Here is a 20457-nt window from a genome sequence, read left to right as displayed (position 1 = left end):
CAAACCAGACAATTCGGGAAACTAAAGTGTGCAGTTCAAGGAGTTTGCCATGAGGATAAAATTGTCTGCATGGAAAGACTTCTTGAATGATTTAGTGAGGAATTCTGCTCAAATGAGTTCTGAAGAAATGCAGTGGAAAGACAATGAACATGGCTGGACAGAAATGAAGTTTTCAAAATCAGTTTTTCTCTCGAATTTAACTGATACTTTCTTCACCTTTTTTCCTATAGCAGCTCCAAATTAGCATATAAAACAAACAGAATGTGTCTTTTCTCATTTCAAGAGGCAAATTCATAGGACTTTATTTTCATTAAGAATTACTAAATGATGGTGATGGGTATTAAAGAGGGCACATATTGAATGGAAAAAAAAAAGAATTACTAAATGATCATTTTAAGTGGACTTCTAATTTGAATTAATTATAATAATAGCCAACACTTACTGACTTCTTAGGTGTCTGGGACTGTAGTAAGTTCTTTATAAATATTTGCTTATTTAAGCCTCATTACACTCCCGTGAAATACATACTATGACTCCACATTTTTTAGATGAAGAAATGGAGAAAAAAAAAAAAAGATAAAATAACTTGTCCAAGGTCACAGAGTTAGTTAGTGGCTCTTAAACATTACACTATATTGAACATCTAAATAAGTAATAATATACACTTAGTTGCAGTAATCCCAAAATGCTAAGTAGATTACTTGATAATTTGAATTTAACAAATCATGTGGATCTTACTTGAATATCATTTAACACATGAACTAGCAGCAGTGATCAGAAACATCCTTTATTAACATACCTGGAGGGAGTGATAATAAATTTATACTCTTTAGAGGCCTGAGGTTTTATTAAGAATCTCAAATGGGATCATATACCCCAAAACCAGATTTCTCCCTCTACAAAAGAATGATCCTGTTTCTTTTGGATCCCCCAACATTAGTTTAATGGTATGGAAGGAGTACTCCATTAATTCAGGTATTACTATTGTGCCATTTCTGTCCTTTAAAATGTGAGATGTATCTGTTCATACAAGGAGGGCAGCTGGGGGCACCACCTGTTAACTAACTTCAAGCATCATTTAATTAGCCTGTGTTGAAGTTACCGTATGCTTTGACTGGAAAGGAGTGGAACAGTAGCAGATGCTAAGCACAATACAAGAAAAGCAGTTGAATACCAGGGGAGAGTGAATGGAGAGAATAATAATAATAATAATAAAAAAGTCAACAGACGGAGAGAGCCAGAAATACTAGTAAAATGGACCGGAAATTAACTCTCACAGGTAAAAGTTCAAGGGAGCAAATCTCTGCAGATTAAATTCCATCCCACCAAGGTATCTGCCACATCAGATGTTATTGAAGATTTTATCTGAGCATTTTGAACAAATGCACACTTCAGCTGGACAATTGGCTTAGTTTCTGATTATATAAAGGAATAGTCAACCCTTACTATTTCCATGAAAACTTTCATGACTTTCTTAGACCAAACATTCAGGCATCAGATTAAAAAACATGTTGTCATGATGAAGCATAATTTTCCCAATTATTTTTAAGAGCTCTACTTTGTCAGTGTTTCCACTGGAAGAGATCTGGAAACAAATGGTTTTAAAATTATGAGCATTTCTCCATCAATAGAATGATTTCCATACCGAAGGCATTTTATCTTGTTTTGTCAAATTAAGTTGAATTCAAATGAGTTAAAAGCTTCTGTGACATTTGTATTCTTCTGAGTTACTGGCTTATCCATTAATGCATTTACCTTCCTAACATTCAGTAGTATATTTTATGTTAATAGAATTTGTCATATATATATATATATTTCTTTGTTTTTTAATGCTATTGTTTAGGTCTCTCTTATTTAATCAGATTTTATCAGCTTGTATAACTGGATGTACCCCAGATTAGCTCAAACAAAATTATACTTGAGTATTTTCATGTAGCTATTCTTTTTTTCCCCAGAATTACAGCATTTTTTAAAATTCAAACATAGAATGTGGTATTGCCAGATATTAATTCCCGATTTGTGTTATATTACTTCAGTTTTAAGAGCAGCCTCTCAGAAAAATGCATGTCATTCATTCATCAGGATATACCTACATTTATATCTATATCTGAAATACTCAAACCAAAATACAGTTCACCTACCTGGCAGTATTTAAATACCTTTCTTATTTATTTATATTATGACTTCTTTTGGCTTTAAAAATTATCACTATTTATTACACTTTCCTTTATATCCAGTTTATTATGGGGGGATATTTGTAAATCATCTTTTTTTAACATACAAGAAAGAAAACTTTCACTACTAAATCCTTCACTTGATTTTAGTTAAACAAGATTCTATTTCCTAGAGTATATATTTATATAGGGAGAGGTGAAGGGAGAAATATATTATTCTATCAGCAATAGTGACTTGCCATAATGTAGTTTATTTTATTTTATTTTATTTTATTTTATTTTATTTTATTTTATTATGTTATGTTAATCACCATACATTACATCATTAGTTTTTGATGTGGTGTTCCATGATTCATTGTTTGCGTATAACACCCAGTGCTCCATTCAGTATGTGCCCCCTTTAATGCCCATCACCAGGCTACCCCATCCCTCCACGCCCCTCCCCTGTAGAACCCTCAGTTTGTTTCTCAGAGTCCATAGTCTCTCATGGTTCATCTCCCCCTCCGATTTCCCCCCCTTCATTTTTCCTTTCCTACTATCTCTTATCTTCTTCTTTTCTTTTTTTTAACATATAATGTATTATTTGTTTCAGAGATACAGGTCTGTAGTTCATCAGTCTTAAACAATTCACAGCGCTCACCATAGCACATACCCTCCCCAATGTCTATCACCCAGCCACCCCATCCATCCCACCCCCACCACTCCAGCAACCCTCAGTTTGTTTCCTGAGATTAAGAATTCCTCATCTCAGTGAGATCATATGATATATGTCTTTCTCTGATTGACTTATTTCGCTTAGCATAATACCCTCTAGTTCTATCCACATCATTGCAAATGGCAAGATTTCGGGGTTTTTTGATGGCTACATAATATTCCATTGTATATATATATACACCACATCTTCTTTATCCATTCATCTGCTGATGGACATCTTGGCTCTTTCCATAGTTTGGCTATTGTGGACATTGCTGCTATAAACATTGGGGTGCATGTACCCCTTTGGATCACTACATTTGTATCTTTGGGGTAAATACCCAGTAGTGCAATTGCTGGGTCATATGGTAGCTCTATTTTCAACTTTTTGAGGAACCTCCATACTGTTTTCCAGAGTGGCTGCACCAGCTTGCATTCCCACCAACAGTGTAGGAGGGTTCCCCTTTCTCCGCATCCTCGCCAACATCTGTAGTTTTAAATTAGACTTATCATTTTAGGTAGATATGTAGACAACATATCTAATGACAATGATTATAATTTTAGATAAGTATGTAACAAAGTCCTAAATAAGGAAATAATTGATATTCATTGATTAAGAAAATTTACCTTCTTCTTAAACTCTTGACTCCAGCAAAACTATGCCTCAATGTTTCATTCAGTCATTTAACAAATATGTATTGATTAGCTACTCTGTGCTTAACACTGTGCTAGGGGCAGGCATATGAACATGAGTAAGACATGCCCCTGTTCTAAGTTCCCTCAAACTTATACCAAAAGGAAAATCTTTGTTGTTGAAGAATACATTTTAAAAAGTAATTGTCAAAAAAATCTGAATTTATGGGGCGCCTGGGTGGCTCAGTCAGTTGGGGGCCTGCCTTCGGCTCAGGTCATGATTCCAGGGTTCTGGGATCAAGCCCCAAGTTGGGCTCCCTGCTCAGCAGGGGAGTCTGTTTCTCCCTCCTCTCCCCCCTCACTACGCCCCCCCCACTCATGCTCTCTCACTCTCTCTCAAATAAATATATAAAATCTTTTTAAAAAATCTGAATTTCAGGACACAGTTCAGTGATTACTGAATTATGAACCCAAATAAATGACATCGGACTAGTAAAAAAAAAAATCTGAATTTATCTTAATTTTATTTAATCAGTAGTTCGATCCCCAAATTTACATATTTAAAAAGATGTGGGAGGGGTGCCTTGGTGGCACAGTCAGTTAAGCATCTAACTCTTGCTTTTGGCTCAGGTCTTGATCTCAGGGGCATGAAATCAAGCCCCGTCTTGGCTCTGTGCTCAGCACAGAGTCTGCTTGAGACTCTTTCTTCTTCTCCCTCTGTCATTCCCCACTCCCTCCTGCATGTGCACATTCTCTCTCTCTATCTCTCTAAAATAAATAAATAAAATATTTTTAAAAACAATAAAAAGAAATAAAAATATGTGGGAAAAATAATAAACCCCTATTTTAATAATATTTTATTGTGTATTTCTAGCTTAAACACATCTATGTTATTAACTACATACTTTATTTTATATTGTCTGTAAAAGGAGACAGTGAAGAAGCCACAGTGATATGCTTAACAGAGCTCAGGAATAGAGTGGAGAAATTATTCAATCTTATGGTTCAACGACTGGAAAAGAATCACTAACTTGGTGTACTATTGCTTATATACTATTAAAATTCGATCCAGTTCCTAGAATTGGATTGATGTGTAAAAAGAGGACATGGGCCGTAGTGAAAAGAGGAGGTGCTTTAGAGTCAGAAATCATTTGGAATCGAATTCCAAATCCACTATTTACTGGTTGCATGACAGAGGCAAAAGAATTTCTCTGAGCTTTAGTTTCAGCATCTCTAAAATGGGAATGTAGATGATGCAGTTAGTGATGATGACTATGATCATGATAGACCTGTAAGAATTGCATGAGAAAATATACATACCTAAAAAATAATGTAGTTTATATTTTTTAAACTGAAGTATTATGTAAACATTAGTTGTGATTATAATCAGTACAGTTTTTACTTCTCATTATTCACATATGATTCATTCAGTTATCTAATCACTTAAATTAGAAAATGAGAAAAAGTGGGGCGCCTGGGTGGCTCAGTCGTTAAGCGTCTGCCTTCAGCTCAGGTCATGATCTCAGGGTCCTGGGATCGAGCCCCACATCGGGCTCCCTGCTCCGCAGGAGGCCCGCTTCACCCTCTCCCACTCCCCCTGCTTGTGTTCCCTCTCTCGCTGTGTCTCTCTCTGTCAAATAAATAAATAAAATCTTTAAAAAAAAAAAGAAAGAAAGAAAATGAGAAAAAGCATTAACATATATTTTGAGATCATTGTATGAAATCTACTTTTTCATTTAATACAATCCTGGCATCTCAGGTCATGGGTTATAATTACCTACTCTCTCATGGAGACTATTTTTAGTTTGGTCAAATACCAAACCACTCTGTATTTCTTGTTTTTTTTCCTCAACAGTGTTGGATGATAAAGTCTTCAAATTTAGGAATAATCATTCACTCACAAAAAAAAATTTATTTGAATACATATATATGTCAATTTTAACATTTTGGTTTATTTTATCTAGAAACATTTTTTCACAGTCATTATTCACATGGATCATTATAATCATGGTCCTTTTATTTTTGAAAGAAACATAAAGAAGCAACCTTGATTTTCCTTATAATAGCAAAATTGGAAATAGTTGTAATATATTGTTTTCTATCTGTTACCATATTGCTGCTTAAAAAAATAGGTTTCACTCAACATTTTGTAGCACAATTTTAGAACTTGATACATATTAAATTTAATGTTCTATACAATATAGATTTCTGAAAAAGTCATTCAGTCCTCATTGTAAATGAATCTTTTTATTTACTTGATTCTCTGAATTATTTTAAGTAGGTACTACCTAAAAACACATACTGATTTTTTTTTTTCCTCTCCATCTCTATGACATAATTCTTATTTCTTCCCTTATTTCCAATTCAGAAGAATGGGGCAAATAATATTGTAGCCTCCACAATTATGTTAACCACATATGATTAAAGCAGAAGTTTGAATATAACTTTAGTTTGAGCTTGTAAAATTGTGACACCGATATAAAGCTTCACAAACATAGTTTTTGTATTTAATTCTGTAATTCATTGCCTGGGTTTCTAATTAAATGTTCTCAGTACTCCATTTAAAGTACCCATTGCCTGCATTCCTCTTGATTAGTAGGAAAGAATCAATGAGAATTGATCCAATTTGTAGAACACAATTCTCATATTGATAGTAGTTTATATTCATTTGCTTTTCCCTAATCTTTTATTAATGGTCATCTTCAAAATGTCAATTAATGCCAAAACCCTGCACAGTGATAATGCAAATCTATAAAGAAACCATCTTGACACATTACAGTAGGGCAGAAGGAAGAAGCTATTATTGTTGACGTATATTTACATAGCTGAATATGACAGAAAGAAGGGATACAGATGAAAACTCTAGTGTTTTGACTGTGAATTTAAAACCCAACTTAAAAATTAAAAATAAACAAATGAAATTGAATTTACACAACAGAATCTTCTCTTAGGTCTCTACATTTCCACAGTGTAACCCTGGCTATCATAGCCTGATAAACAATTTAGAGAAATGTGGGTTGAATGGTAGTACAAATATGAGTATTGATGCTATTGTAATGATGTCACCAATGAAAGTGAAGCATCATCATGTGAATTTCTGCTGCACATCGTAGAGAAAGCTTTAGACCACTCAGTCTTCACCTACCATCCTCTAAACTTTTTGGAATGTTTTTCATAACAGAATGAGCAATTGTTAATATTATGCCATAGTTGCTTTAATCCTCTCAATATACTATTCCTAAACCATTTGAAAGTAAGCTAAAGATAATTCACCCATCAGTTATTATACATGTGTATGCTAATGGATATATATTTTCTTTTTTGGTAGATTTTAAGTTGGGTCTTAAGTCTTGACTGAATTCAGAGCAAGCATTGTTAGCATGGAAGCTTTATAGGTGATGCTCTATACTGTATCACACGATCGGCTTGCCACTCTTATTTCCCCACCATTGCTGGAGACTAAGCTTGATTACTGAGTTCAAGTGGGGACTGCCAGATCTACCCATTATAAAAGTATATTTCCCCCTTTGCAGTTAGCAAATAATCTCTGGGGTGATACTTTGACACTGTGAAGTATGCTGTCCCCTACCATTTTTCACCTGATAGATTTAGTACCCATTGATGATGGTTGTCTGAATGAATATTTTATCAGAGGTTGCATTACAATGATTTTTCTAATTCAGAGTTTCCATTATAATTTGATATAGGTGTTGGGGAAATCTCAATCAAAGTAGTATTATGCAGATTAAAAAATTTCAAATTTACACTTAATTTACCATTAAATAAAGTTTTATCACCTTTAATAAATGTTATATTTAAGGAAAACATTTCCTAAAAGACATAATTTCCATTGTACAGGAAGCTATTGATTTTTTTTTTTTTTTGGAAGCTATAGGTCTTTATTCCTTTTCGTTATTGGTGTCACTTTTACTAAATCTGTGAAAGACTGTTACAAGGTGGCCCACTCGTACATTTTACGTCTTATATAAATAATATGTATGTTATATGGTTATGCATAATTTTATAAATATATAATATAAAATCTTATAGCTTTAAGTTTGGCATACAACTGACTCCAAAAAGATAAATAAAAATAAAAATAAATCGTGTAGCAAAATCTATAACAACAAGTCTATGGGCAAGAGTTCAGTTTTAACCCCAGATACTAACATCTCACTGAATTCTAAAATATCAAACATATAGTACAATGATGACTTCCTTAATAAGACAGGGAATATAGGAAAGGAGTAGTCTGAAAGAAAAGAGGATGAATTCAGTGTTTAGTGAGAGAAGGTATGAGGTTTCCTGGAATCCTCATAAGTCAAATAAGCAGTGGACATAAGATTCAGTCATTGGTTGAACATCCAATTAAGAAATGTGGAAGTTGCATCATCTTATTAAAAAAAAAAAAAGAAGAGTTTTAGTCATGAGCCTCAATGAAGATATCTACACAGAGTATGTTGAACAACGAAAAGATAAAGTCTGGAGTCCTATGAAACACAAGTATTTAAGGAAGGTTGGGAGGGAAACAGGCTTTCGTAGATAAGGTATCAGTTCCTTTGGGCCCCACATGTTAGAATTAGCATCTAGAAAACAGCTTTTTTTTTTTTTAAATCTAACATAAAATAAAGGTCTTAACTGTCAAATTGGAATTGGTTGCCTTGAAAAGCACTAAAGGTCAAATGACCACTAAATTCAGAAGAATTTGTATATCTGATGGAAGGTTGTGGTGAAGGTCCATCTGACATGTTTCCAACCCTGAATGTCTACAATTTTATGATTTAAGACTTCCTTTTATATTGGAAAAAAAAAAAATGCTTTCTTTGCCTTTACAGATATTGGGTATATAGGGAGTACATTAGCATTTGAGTTAATTTATAACAAGTTTTTTGTATTTTCAAGTTGTTTCAGATTGAGAGCCTATTAGTTAAGTGAGATATGCATTCTTGGTTACCATCTGTTCATTAATTCGTTTATTATCTTAAAGGAAAAAAAAACTGTCTAAGCCTGTAGAATGTTGCAGGTCCAGTATAAGGTGCTGTGTGTACAATGTGATGCAGACAGATTACCTGACCCTTGGGAATTCCGTCTAATGGGGGCGTCGGGCACTTAGAACCCAGCACCCTTAGTGACAGGGCAATTCTAGATGTGATGGTTTCTTTCATCAATTGCAGCCACACGTATGTCAATTTAAGTGTGGATGGCCCTAAATTCAATCTTGGGGTACAAGAAGGCCTCCCTCCTTCAGACATTGTAAGCATTAAATAATCTCTTGCCTCATTGTGTTCTATTCCATGGCTCGCATAATCAATACTATTTAACAAAAAGTTTAAATAAATATCTTTTGGATTAGTCCTAAAGCTCATGTGCAATGAGTCAAGTGGTTATTTCCTGTTATAATTATCTTTTGACATGAAGGGAGAAGAGAAAATGAGTGCAGTTAGCAAAATGGCATCTTTTGTTCCTTAGGTCTAGCATATTGTTAATTAAAGGCAGTCCTGAGTAGATAGAATGTGCTTCATAGATACGGTAAGATTCATTGATTAATGCAAAGTCTATTCTTTCCTGAGCTTAAGAAGGGGTCAGAAGGGTGATGGGTGGGGACAAGAAAGCAAATTTTAAGAACACTCAGGATAAGTTAGACATGGGTGAAAAATTCTACTTTAAACAGTTCTAAGTATCTAGTTTGAAATGATAGTGAACTTTCTTTCCTCATTGCTATTGCTTTTGTAATATCCTCATTGTCAGGGAACATTCAATAACAAAGCATGCAAAAGTTATGATAGTGTATAGTCAAAATGAGTTCACATTGTGGATGTGTATAGATTTTTATTTTATTTTTAACAGAGGGATTACAAATGTATGCATATACATTAAATAAAATATTCCATCGTAAATTAAAGGTAGTATTTCCTTTGAAAAGCTACAGTTGTAACTAAAGGTAATTACTCTGAAAAATTAAGGTGACCCTAAATGCTTCATATCTTTTAACACAATGTTGTGGATAAGCAGGGGAGGTTTCCTTAAAAGCCTTTTAATACATTTGAACCAGGACCTTCTATTTATCCTCCTGCATCAACCTCTTTTATTTGGTTAGCTACTTGAGCAAGGTTACTTAGTTTGTGGCAGAACATTGTGCTAACACTGGGGAAAAATACACAAAAAATGCCTGTTTCCCATTCTCTCTTATTGATGTGACTTAAAACTGCCTTAAACAATTAATGCATACAAATAAGTTAACAGACTTGGTGGGGGGCGGTGGGGGGGGTGTCGAAAGTGGATGCTTTTCCTGCTATACCACTTCCAGACTTGACTTTAAGGAAAAATATGACAACAGCCGTCACTGGAAAGGCAAGGATGAATAGAGCAATAATGAGCATTTCCTTTTAGTCTGCACAGATCCGCACCTTTTTTTTTTTCTTCATGTGAGCCACATCAGGTTAATTATATGACACATGAGCTGGGAAGGAGAGGCAGGGAGATAGAGTGGATAAATACACTACATGCAAAAAGCCACGAAGTGACTCATATTAGATTTTGTATCCTCTTTTAAAAATTTCTAAATCATCCCTGAAAAGCTGTGTGTAAGACAAAATGTGTCAACCTAGCTAAAAAAGCTAGCAGGGGCACAGAATTAATGACCCCTGTGATGTTTCTAGAGGGGCATTACCTGCGTGTACTCGCTGCCTCAGTCATAAGTGACATACTTTTTTCCTCGAGTAAACAGCTGTGCTCCTTCACTGCTCAGACCGAGAAATTCTCTGTAGATGCTGTTTAAGGTGATAAAAAGCCTGCAGAACCCCTCCACATGAATGACCTATGACTCCACAGTATTCGATTTAGGAGGTATACACTTGGATTTTATTGTGTCTGTGTCTGCTTAGCAGCTAGGAAGCTAGATACTCTGCTCATATTTATCGAACACGCATAGATATGACATACACAGTGACTGAGCACTCGGGGAATTAGTAGTGGTGTCGTTGAGCAAAGCATAAAAAACATTCCTTTTATTCAAGACAAACAAGAGTAAGGGAAGGAAAATACTTATCTGGATGGTTGTGATATAGAATCTCGAGCAATTGGGGAGGTTTTAAAATATCCAACCCAAAATGTCCGAAGTTAAGTGTTGTTTTACTTATGCCTTCGTTTCAGTAAATTTAACTCCGTCCTTTAAGATGACAAATTGTCGCCTTCCGAAGGATGCGATGATGCACACTGCTTTCTTTACTGTTGCTCGGGAGAAGTATGACATTTTTATCATCCACCCTGTTATTTGACAAGACCCTATTTTTCCCCACACCCTCCCTCCCCCCCCCCCCATATGAGGTACAGTCCCTTGAGCCTGTAATTGGCAGGAGATGAAGCGATGATGGGGAGTGATCACAGTCAATAGCTTTGATTAACAATAAGGTGGAAAATTAGCAATGCTAGCATTCAGCCACCCTGCCCTCTCGCTCCTCCATATGCTCCCTCAGTCCTGCTGGCGGCCTCACAGAGGGCAGTCAGAGCCCTCCGCCAGCTTTGAAGTGCAGCAAAGGTGCAGGCAGAGCCGAGAATTAGGGAAATTAAGGAGAAGGAGTAGAAACTGTAAGCCAGGATGCTGAGACGTCCATGCGGCTTAGTATGCTGCAGGAGGGGCAAGGAGGAAGTGTGCTGTGTGTTGTCCCTGTGTGTTTTTCTGTCACATGTGGATTTACTTGTGTCTGGACATGCTGTGATCGAAATGGCAACTACCCTTACTCCTGTGACCCCATCAGCAGCTCTGGTGTTGTTTCCGACAGACCCTGAAGACCTAGAGAGGGGGAACGACAACGGGACGCCAATCCCCACCTCTGATAATGATGACAATTCGCTGGGCTACACAGGTAGAGTGTTTTCTTTCCCAAATACTAACTGTCGGTGCCTCCTAAAATGCCTCCACCTCCATCAATCATCAACCACCTGTATAAAATTATCTCCTCATCCCTGCTTCCCGCTAACAACCACTACAACTTCTGGTCCTCATTTTCCAGACTTCATTCTTCAGCTGGGAGGTCATCTCTCTCAAGTCAACTCTTTGGGGAAAAGAAATTTAATATAAACACTGCATGCTTTCTTGTTGTCTATTTTTAATATAAAAGAATGCTTCTCAGCCTGAAACTGTGACATTGCTAACTTGTTTAGACAGATAATGTAATATTATCTTAGAGATTTAATATTTGACTAAATATTAAAGAAATAAGACTATCTGCAAGTAATTGGGTTTCAAAATTATCTGTAGTTTTTGTTTGTTTTGGTTACACTTTTAGTCTTATAAACAACAGAAAGCAAACTCTTAACAAGAGTAATGCAATCATAATTACCAACTTATATCTCAGGATTGTGTTTGAATGGACTTATTGTTACCTTATCTATGAACCATGTTTTAAGTAGATGCATGCATACACTGGCATTAAAGTAAAAATTAACTAATTGGATGGGTTGGAAATAATTCATATTATGAATGTCTAAGAATGATTGCTTTGGAAATATATAAATGTTTCATGCAGAATTTGTAAGTGTAATTCTAAATATAAACACATAAGTTACACATCTAACTGAGAATTTGACTGCAACTTTAGATAAAGGCAAAGAATAAAATACATCACTTATAGCCCATTGAATCAGATAATGATGTAATAGAGGTCTTGTTGTAATAGCAGCTATTTATTATATTCTTTTCATTAGTTCTTATTAGCACAGTTCTCTGTAGACTGCTAGGTTGTGGGCTGTGGATCGGTGTGTGTGTGTGTGTGTGTGTGTGTGTGTGTGTGTGTGTTTGTGCACGCGCACGCATGCGCACATGTTGAGGCAATTGGAGTTAAAGATAATGGAGAAGTCTTCTGTATCATTACAATCTTACAGATGACTGTGTTAGGAAGAGACTAATCCAACAGACACGTTTCACATTGTATAAAGTAATAAACTGCTACTTTACTTTAGAAGCAGCCTCACTATTTTCATAGAAATAATTTTCTCCAATATTATCTCCCCTTTACGCAATTTCAGGTTTTAAACAGTTGGAATAAGTATCAAAATGAATAACATCTTTATAAATAATTTAATATTTATTTTACTTATTTTAGTCTTATGGATGACTCATTCTCATTTTTCTCTTATCTTTCACCTGAGAACTGAGATTAAAGGACAAATCAAAGCCCATTGGTGGTGAGATGATGAGGGAGCCGGTATGATACTTTTCCAGAAACTTAGCTAGCACAAGAGTTGTAAATGTCATTTCTTAATACCACAAATACCAAGGAAGTTCATCTGTATGAAAGGAGGAATTGGAGGTAGTGTTCTTTCTCATGGGTATCCTCATCTGCCAGTGCGTCCTAGTTGTATTCCCTTGTGCTCACCCGGTCTAAACAACTGCATTGTTTAGATACACTAATAGGGTTTGCTCTTTGTCTTTTATGGATTTCCTGAAAATTATATATCTCCAATGCATAAATCATGTTGGAGCATTGAATTAAGAGAACTTGAATAACAATACATTTAAGACTAAATGTAGCATTTAAAACATTTTTTATTTCTGTTTATTTTTCCTCATTAGGTTAATCAGTAATCAGATTTCTGCTATTAAACATATCAGATGAATTATTATGAGGTAATGAACTCATAAAACTATCTTTATATTCTACAAGGGAACTAATTAAAGCAGCACATTAATGTGATGTGACTGGAAAACAATCTTCTGAATAATTTTGTTCCTGAAACTATAACTGCTTGTGAACTCTAGTCAAAGGAAGTCATTCCGGATATTTTGTTTCAGTAAACTCTTCATTAGTCAGGAACCTTTTTTCTACTATATGAATTAAAGATGCTATTTGTCTCTTTCACTTGCATATTGACCATTCCTTTGCTCATTAAAACCTCCACTGGATGTGATAAGAAAAATTAAAGAGGAAAAAAATGGTTTTTGTCTGCTTGATAACAATTATAAAGATCTCAGCTCTGAGGTGCAAAGTATTACTTGAAACTACCAATAGATTTATTTTGTGTGCATATGAGCGAGTATGTGTGAATAAGTGTGTGTATGTGAGTGTGTGTGTGTGTGTGTGTGTGAATTCCCTTTACTCTGATCATATGAAATTAAGTTGATAAAATCTTTATATTAGAGGAAATTCAGTTCAGAAGGAAGTGAGATGGTCTATCTGCTCAGGAACATTTTTACATATTTAATGTAAATTATCTATGGTATATCTGGAGTTTAGTAACTCTGGATATAGCAGCAAGAACACTGTTAGAAATAAAATAGAAATATTAAGCAACATAGAGAATATACAAAGCGGTTGTCAAATAAGTCATTGATATGAGTTAGTTGCAGGGTAAATGTATATATCAGGTATTATTTGAGGGGTCTATATATTTTGCACAATATCACAAAATGACTGTGAAAATTGTATGTACCAGATGTTTATTTTGTAGTATATGTTGTTTCACTTCATTGAGCTGACGAGTGAGACTTTTCTCTCTTCCCCTAACACTCATGTATATAAAGAAGAAAAGCCTCCCAGAGGAATCTGTACAATTCTCAAAAACATTTTGGAGGGAACATGAAACAGTCCCAAAAGGAAATCACCAGTTCACTAAAATTCATATTCACGCCCCCCCAATTCTCTTTTTTGACCACTACAAAGAGTATAATTTCACTGCAAGCTGATTTGTCACTACATCTGCTCTACTACTCAAACCATTTAGGACCATCACTATCAAATTGGCCCAACAAAGTAGAATCCATGGATCTCAGATCATACACATAAATTAATATTTTTATTCATGATCTAGTCAATGAATGGTAATCTCTTATTAATAGTACTTGCTGATTAAACCATATGCCGTACTTATCTAAATGGTGTAAGTATTCCTTTTTGATTCCTTTTCACCTTACCATCATTAGTCACAATATTATAAAGCAGGGTAAGATTTGAAAAACATTTCAGTCTTTTACTGATCTACGAATGGAGAGCAATTTTCTCGGGTGGCATGGTGATGTGTTATTAAAGTGGACTTGTGCATTATTTAGACAAGTAGACCATTTCCTGTTTAACCAAGCATTTCATAAATATTGGGGATTATTTAACAGTTCATAGTATATACCTTTGTTGCGAGAACAAGTAAGATGGGGTTTCAAAGCAGCACTTTGTGTGGTCAGACACACATCATTCCAAAGAGGTTGGATGTGTAATCAATGATTGTTTTAAAGGAGCACCTGAAAAGAGTACATTGTTTTTGACTTCTGGAAGTGCATATGGGATTTCACGAATATGAAAAAAATTAATACGTTTAAGAATATTTAAATGTCTGAAATATACATATAATCCATGTAGATCTTTAGTTAGTGACAAAAAATTTGAAGAGAAGTTTATTGATACATAAAAAGGGAATAAGTGAGAGCTACTGACAGACTAGTAGCGTTCTTAATCTTTTAGAAAGCAGTAATTATTAATTAGAAAAGAAATTAACTTTATCTGTTTTTTTCTGAGTACCAAAAAAAGTCTGTAAATTTTATTTATAATGTCTAAAATATATCGTTTGTCCCCATTTTACATACTAAAAATAAAATAATGTCCCCTATCTCCATAGGTCTGTTTTAAGGATTAGACTTCTGTATTTACAGTAATATAATGGAAGCAAAGCTCAATGCAAATTTAAAAATCCTAAAACTGAATAATTATCAGATTCATGTAGGTATCAATTTAAGTTAAAATCTAGGCATGGAATATCAGAAATCCCAGAGTCATTTCAAACGGGCATAATAGAGTCTTCTACTTCTTAATACTACTTCCAAGTAAAGTTTGGTTATAATGCTGCTTAAAAGGAAACAAAATATATGCTCTCTTATTTAAAAAAGTCTTGGACAAATTAGTGTGTTTGCCCACATGCACTCGAATAGCAACCCCCAAAACATATTTTGCCTCATGTTTTGAAATCTTGACAAATAACTATGAATTGATGGTGACTTTGATTCTTCTGTCCCTCTACATTCTTAATTACATAGATTCACAATTAAGATCAAACAAAATTTCCATCATGGCATGTGCATTTTTACAAATGTATGTATTGATACTAATAACCAGCCCTTATTATCACTTCATGTATGCCGTGCAATTTTCTGAACACTTTACATACAGTAACTCATTTAATCCTCATTACCACTCTCTTGGGAAGGGGCCATTATTAAAAGCAACAGTGCCTAATGTCTGCCTCAGTACTCTAGGATAGAAACAGTCCCAAATTAATTACACTTTCTCCAACATTACAGAGGTTATGAGAGGTTGTTGAGGTTGTGGCTATAAGCTACATTTGAGCACACAGTTAGAAATTAAATAGCTCAGCCATGCTCCTATGCAACACCACTGTTCTGGTCACCAATATTTTAGGGCTCTGCTAATTCTTATCCTAGATCCATTATTATCACACTAACTGATGCACGTATTTTCTAAAAAAAATCAAATAGGACAAAAGCTTTAAACAAAATCAAGGGGGTCCTAATTCACCTTCCTATCCTTGAACCCGCATCCATTAACGACTTTTCTTTCTCTTTCAGATGTGTCTTCTGATAGTTTTCTATTTTAAATAATATACATCCACAAATGGTTCTTGATTTGTCAGTTTTAGACACTTTCTTTTACCCATTCTCTTGCTAGCACATTCTTTGTTAAATTAACAGTTTATATTGGCATGACAAAGCAAATTTTCCCTAGGTGAATCTACTACAGAGCCAAGTAAAATACTATAATTGCAATTACATGTTATTCTTTCTTTGTATGAGATTGTTTATTTTCTGCAGTTAATTGCATTTTTAAACTTCCTAAATGCTTAATCCTATCTAACATTCCACTGGCCTGAGGTTTTTCCAGATATCTTCCTCATTGAATACTCCATGTTTTTATCCCAAAATGAATGGTTTCTCTCTAGACCTCGGACTTTTTTCATCACTTGTTTTTGGTAGATCTCCTATTTCCTAAATCTCATGTCTTCCTCTTTTCTGGTTTATCTCCTTGTTAACAGAGCCTTGTCTCCAGAAAGCACATCATAATAGAACTTTAAAAAACATCAAAAATAAAGAAGTTTTACTCTGATGTGCTTTGCGGTAGCTTGTCCATTTTTGTTTGTTGTTTATTTCTTCCTTACGCTGGGTACTTGAGGGGCCTTGCAAATAGGAGAATCATTTATCTCCATTATGGGAAATTTTCTTAAATTATTTTTTGAGAATGCCAATCTCTGCATTGTCTGCTGCCCTTTGGAATTGCTGTTAGGCAATTGACCTCTTAGGTTGATTCATTAAGTTTCTTTTCTTTCCTAATTTCTGATTATTTGTCATTTTCCTTCCAACTTTCTAGGAAACATTCTTTTCTTTAAGTTTTTATTTAAATTCCAGTTAGTTACCATATAGTATAATATTAGTTTCAGATGTACAATATAGTGATTCAACACTTCCATACAACGCCTGGTGCTTATCACAGCAAGTGCACTCCTTAATCCCCATCACCCATTTAACCCATCCTCCCACCCACCTCCCCTCTGGTAACCATCAGTTTGTTCTCTATAGTTAAGAATCTGTTTCTTGGTTTGCCTCTTTCTCTCTCTTTTTCTGGGAAACATCCTTGATATTTATTGTCTACCAATACTTTTAGAAATATTTTGTATTTATTACATGTTAAATTTCTGAAAGCTCTTTCTCATTCTCCAATATTCAGAGCTTCGTAAATTGAGATTTCAAGCTGATTTTTCTGATTCTAGTCAACTGCTTTTTCTACTATATGTCTGCAGCTCCCAAAATATGGATAAAGTGTTAGAAATCTACATAAAAATCATGAGTTTACAGGTGAGCAAATGAAAACCCTTATAGCTGTCATGATTTAACCAAGATAGTACAGATATTTAAAAATAAAAACTTAGTGTCTCCTAAATCCAATTTTTAGTGTTTTTTCTAACTTAAAATACTTCACAGAATTGCTAGGAAACAAGAAAGTACAGGAAATAAACTGCAGAATAAAATAAAACTAACACTATAGTGGTAACATACTTTTTTAATTTTTTATTTATTTTTTTAAGATTTTATTTATTTATTTGACAGAGAGACACAGCGAGAGAGGAAACACAAGCAGGGGGAGTGGGGGAGGGAGAAGCAGGCTTCCCGCCGAGCAGGGAGCCAGATGCAGGGCTCCATCCCAGGACGCTGGGACCATGACTTGAGCGGAAGGCAGACACTTAACGACTGAGCCACCCAGGTGCCCCTACGTATACTTTTTTTTAAAAGATTTATTTATTTATTTGAGAGAGAGAGAGAGAGAAAGAGCGGGGGGGGGGGGGGGAGGGGCAGAGGGAGAGGGAGGAGCAAACTCCCCGCTGAGCAAGGAGGCCCACATGGGGCTCCATCCCTAAGATCACCACCTGAGCCAAAGTCAGACGCTTAACTGACTGAGCCACTCAGGTTCCCCTAAAGTACCTTATATTTGGCTCTAGAAAATAACATGCTAATTTACAAGTTCATATAAAATGCCTATCTTACTCTCTATGAAATATCTGGATAATCATTTATTCATTTAATTAAACAAAATTCACATATTGAGTATCTGCTCTGGAGAGAACCTTGTACTAGGTACATGAAGGTATATAAGATCTAAACTCTGTTAAAATTAACATCACACATGACTCCTATCTGGATCATCATATCTGGTGCCTCCACATTAACATGCTGTTTGCCAACTTGTGCATTAATTGTGAATTAATTTGTATATAATAAGAAATTTAAAAACACTTCTTGGGGAGCCTGGGTGGCTCAGTCAGTTAAGTTTCCGACTCTTGATTTCGGCTCAAGTCATGATCTCAGGGTGGTGGGATCAAGCCCTACATGGGGGCTCCATGCTCAGCGGGGAGTCTGCTTGTCTCTTTCCCTCTGCTCCTTCCCCTCCCCCTCAAATAAATAAAATCTTTAAAAAATAAAAAATAAATAAAAATAAAAACATTTCTTAAAATAATAAATTAAGCCATTTCTACTTGCTATAGTTGCATACTGGGAATAATATGTAATATCACATCAAGTTAACCACTGAGTTAGTCTTAAGTAGTTAAGGAAAAGAGATACATGTTTTTTTTCCCCCAGAATTATAAAACCATCAAATTTGTAATTTGTTTTGTGTGACCTCAATTATTAGGCAATTTTGCCAATTCTCAAAAATGTGAAAAGAAGCAAATGAGACAGAAGATTGGGATCATGGGTTAAATTTATCTATAATACTCCAGAAGTCTTCCTGAATTGAGAGGAAAAGGAAAAAAATTGTTTCATTTTCACAGTTATTGACAATAGAGAGTGGATATGCGTACACCTGTCTTTCCAAAGCTTAAGGGACATGAGACATGGAAGCTTCAAGTAGATTTGAGCATTAAGAAGTAAGCTGAACTCTAATGACAATAGGATTCTACGAAAGAAGAGTTTAAAGCAGTTTATCCCAATTATTTAAAAAAAAACTAAGCAAATTATGGGGTGCCTGGGTGGCTCAGTAGTTGAGTGTCCAACTCTTAGTTTCAGCTCAGGTCGTGATCTTAGGGTGGTGACATAGAGTCCCACATAGGGCTCTGCACTCAGTGTGGAGTGTGCTTGAGATTCCCTCCCTCCTCTGCACTCCCCCCCCAGTTATGCTCTGTCTCTCTTTAAAATAAGTAAATAAATCTTTTTTAAGAAATAAGCAAATTTTATGTTGTCCTCACATTAGTGACACTAGCTCTAATTCTAGAATTTTTCATGAACATTTTGGAAATTTAAATCATTCCAAAAAGATGTTGACTAAGGCATGGACTATTATACTTAGTATTTGATAATATTTTCAGTGTGGAAAACTTTGCAGTTAAATATGTTGATTTTCTATGGTGTGGGAAGAAAGAGTACAGTCTCTGAGATTTTAGGAAATGGAAAAGCCTTGATTTTTATAGTAAAATTGCATTTCATTTTACTTTAATTAGAAATTCAAGTGGAAAAAATACTTTTTACGAATAGTTTTGATTTGAATTTTTGAAAGACATATTTTTAAAATATATCCAAAGTGCAATTTTTAGACATATAGAGATAAGTAAACATACTCAGAAAAATCAAGTGAACAGGCATTCTTTAAGTATGCTGATGTCCCGAAAACAGAACACCTGTAGATAGTAAGGAATTCAGATTAAAAGTTTTTAAAAGAAATTTTAATTTAAAAAAAATTCTTATGTCATAGCATCTACGTAAAGCAAATACCTTATTATCTGGATAATTCAATAAGAATCTTTATTTAACCAGCAATTTATGCAAGACAATATTTTAGCTTAACTATTCTCCACAATGCTCATAGAGGCCTGGCTTTAGAAATGACTCCCTACTGGGTCACCTGGGTGGCTCAGTTGGTTAAGTGTCTGCCTTCAGCTCAGGTCATGATCCCAGGGTCCTGGGATCTAGTCCCTCATCAGGCTTCTTGCTCAGTGGGGAGCCTGCTTCTCCCTCTGCCTGCCACTCCCCCTGCTTGTGCTCTCTCTCTCTCTTATAAATAATTTTTTTTAAAAAAAGAAAGAAAAAAATGACTCCCTACTAACCTGGAAAGATATGCCAGAGGCCCAAAGCCTTCTCAGCAGTACATGTCAACGGCGTGACACTAGACTTCCAGTCAGAAGCTGTCAGGACACGGTCAAGGGTGGAGTCTCATTCCTGCACTACTTTACTTTCTGCTGTGGTCCTATGCAAATCATCCTGCTTTTTTGTTTTGGATTTTTCTGATTCATAAAAAGGAAATAATATTTGGTGACTAATTTTTTGGAAACTAAAAGATAATTGGCTGACTCTTCCTAAACTCTGATTTTTAGAGATAATTTTAGGCAATGACCATTTTTAATCCTTACATTTATTCCTATAGGATTTTTTTTTTCATAGTTCATGGACATTAGTCTAACTTTAGCTCAT

The 20457-nt window shown here is 35.0% G+C and overlaps 1 protein-coding gene across 6 annotated transcripts in view; it reads left to right on the top strand.

Annotated features, from left to right (window-relative positions):
• ROBO1 (roundabout guidance receptor 1) overlaps positions 1–20457 on the top strand; it is a 1119036-nt gene that overhangs the window by 612352 nt on the left and 486227 nt on the right. For 4 of the 6 annotated variants that reach the window (XM_032406314.1, XM_032406316.1, XM_032406320.1 and 1 more), the window contains exon 3: positions 11261–11365. The exons of 1 other annotated variant lie outside the window; for it this stretch is intronic. In XM_032406314.1, the coding sequence (XP_032262205.1) occupies positions 11261–11365 (105 nt within the window). The remainder of the gene's footprint in view (positions 1–11260; positions 11366–20457) is intronic. One more of the 6 variants, XM_032406315.1, reaches the window with a different exon arrangement.

Source organism: Phoca vitulina, unplaced genomic scaffold (assembly GCF_004348235.1).
Source record: "Phoca vitulina isolate PV1807 unplaced genomic scaffold, GSC_HSeal_1.0 scaffold8, whole genome shotgun sequence".
NCBI lineage: Eukaryota > Metazoa > Chordata > Mammalia > Carnivora > Phocidae > Phoca > Phoca vitulina.
This window is presented reverse-complemented; position numbering and strand designations above follow the sequence as displayed.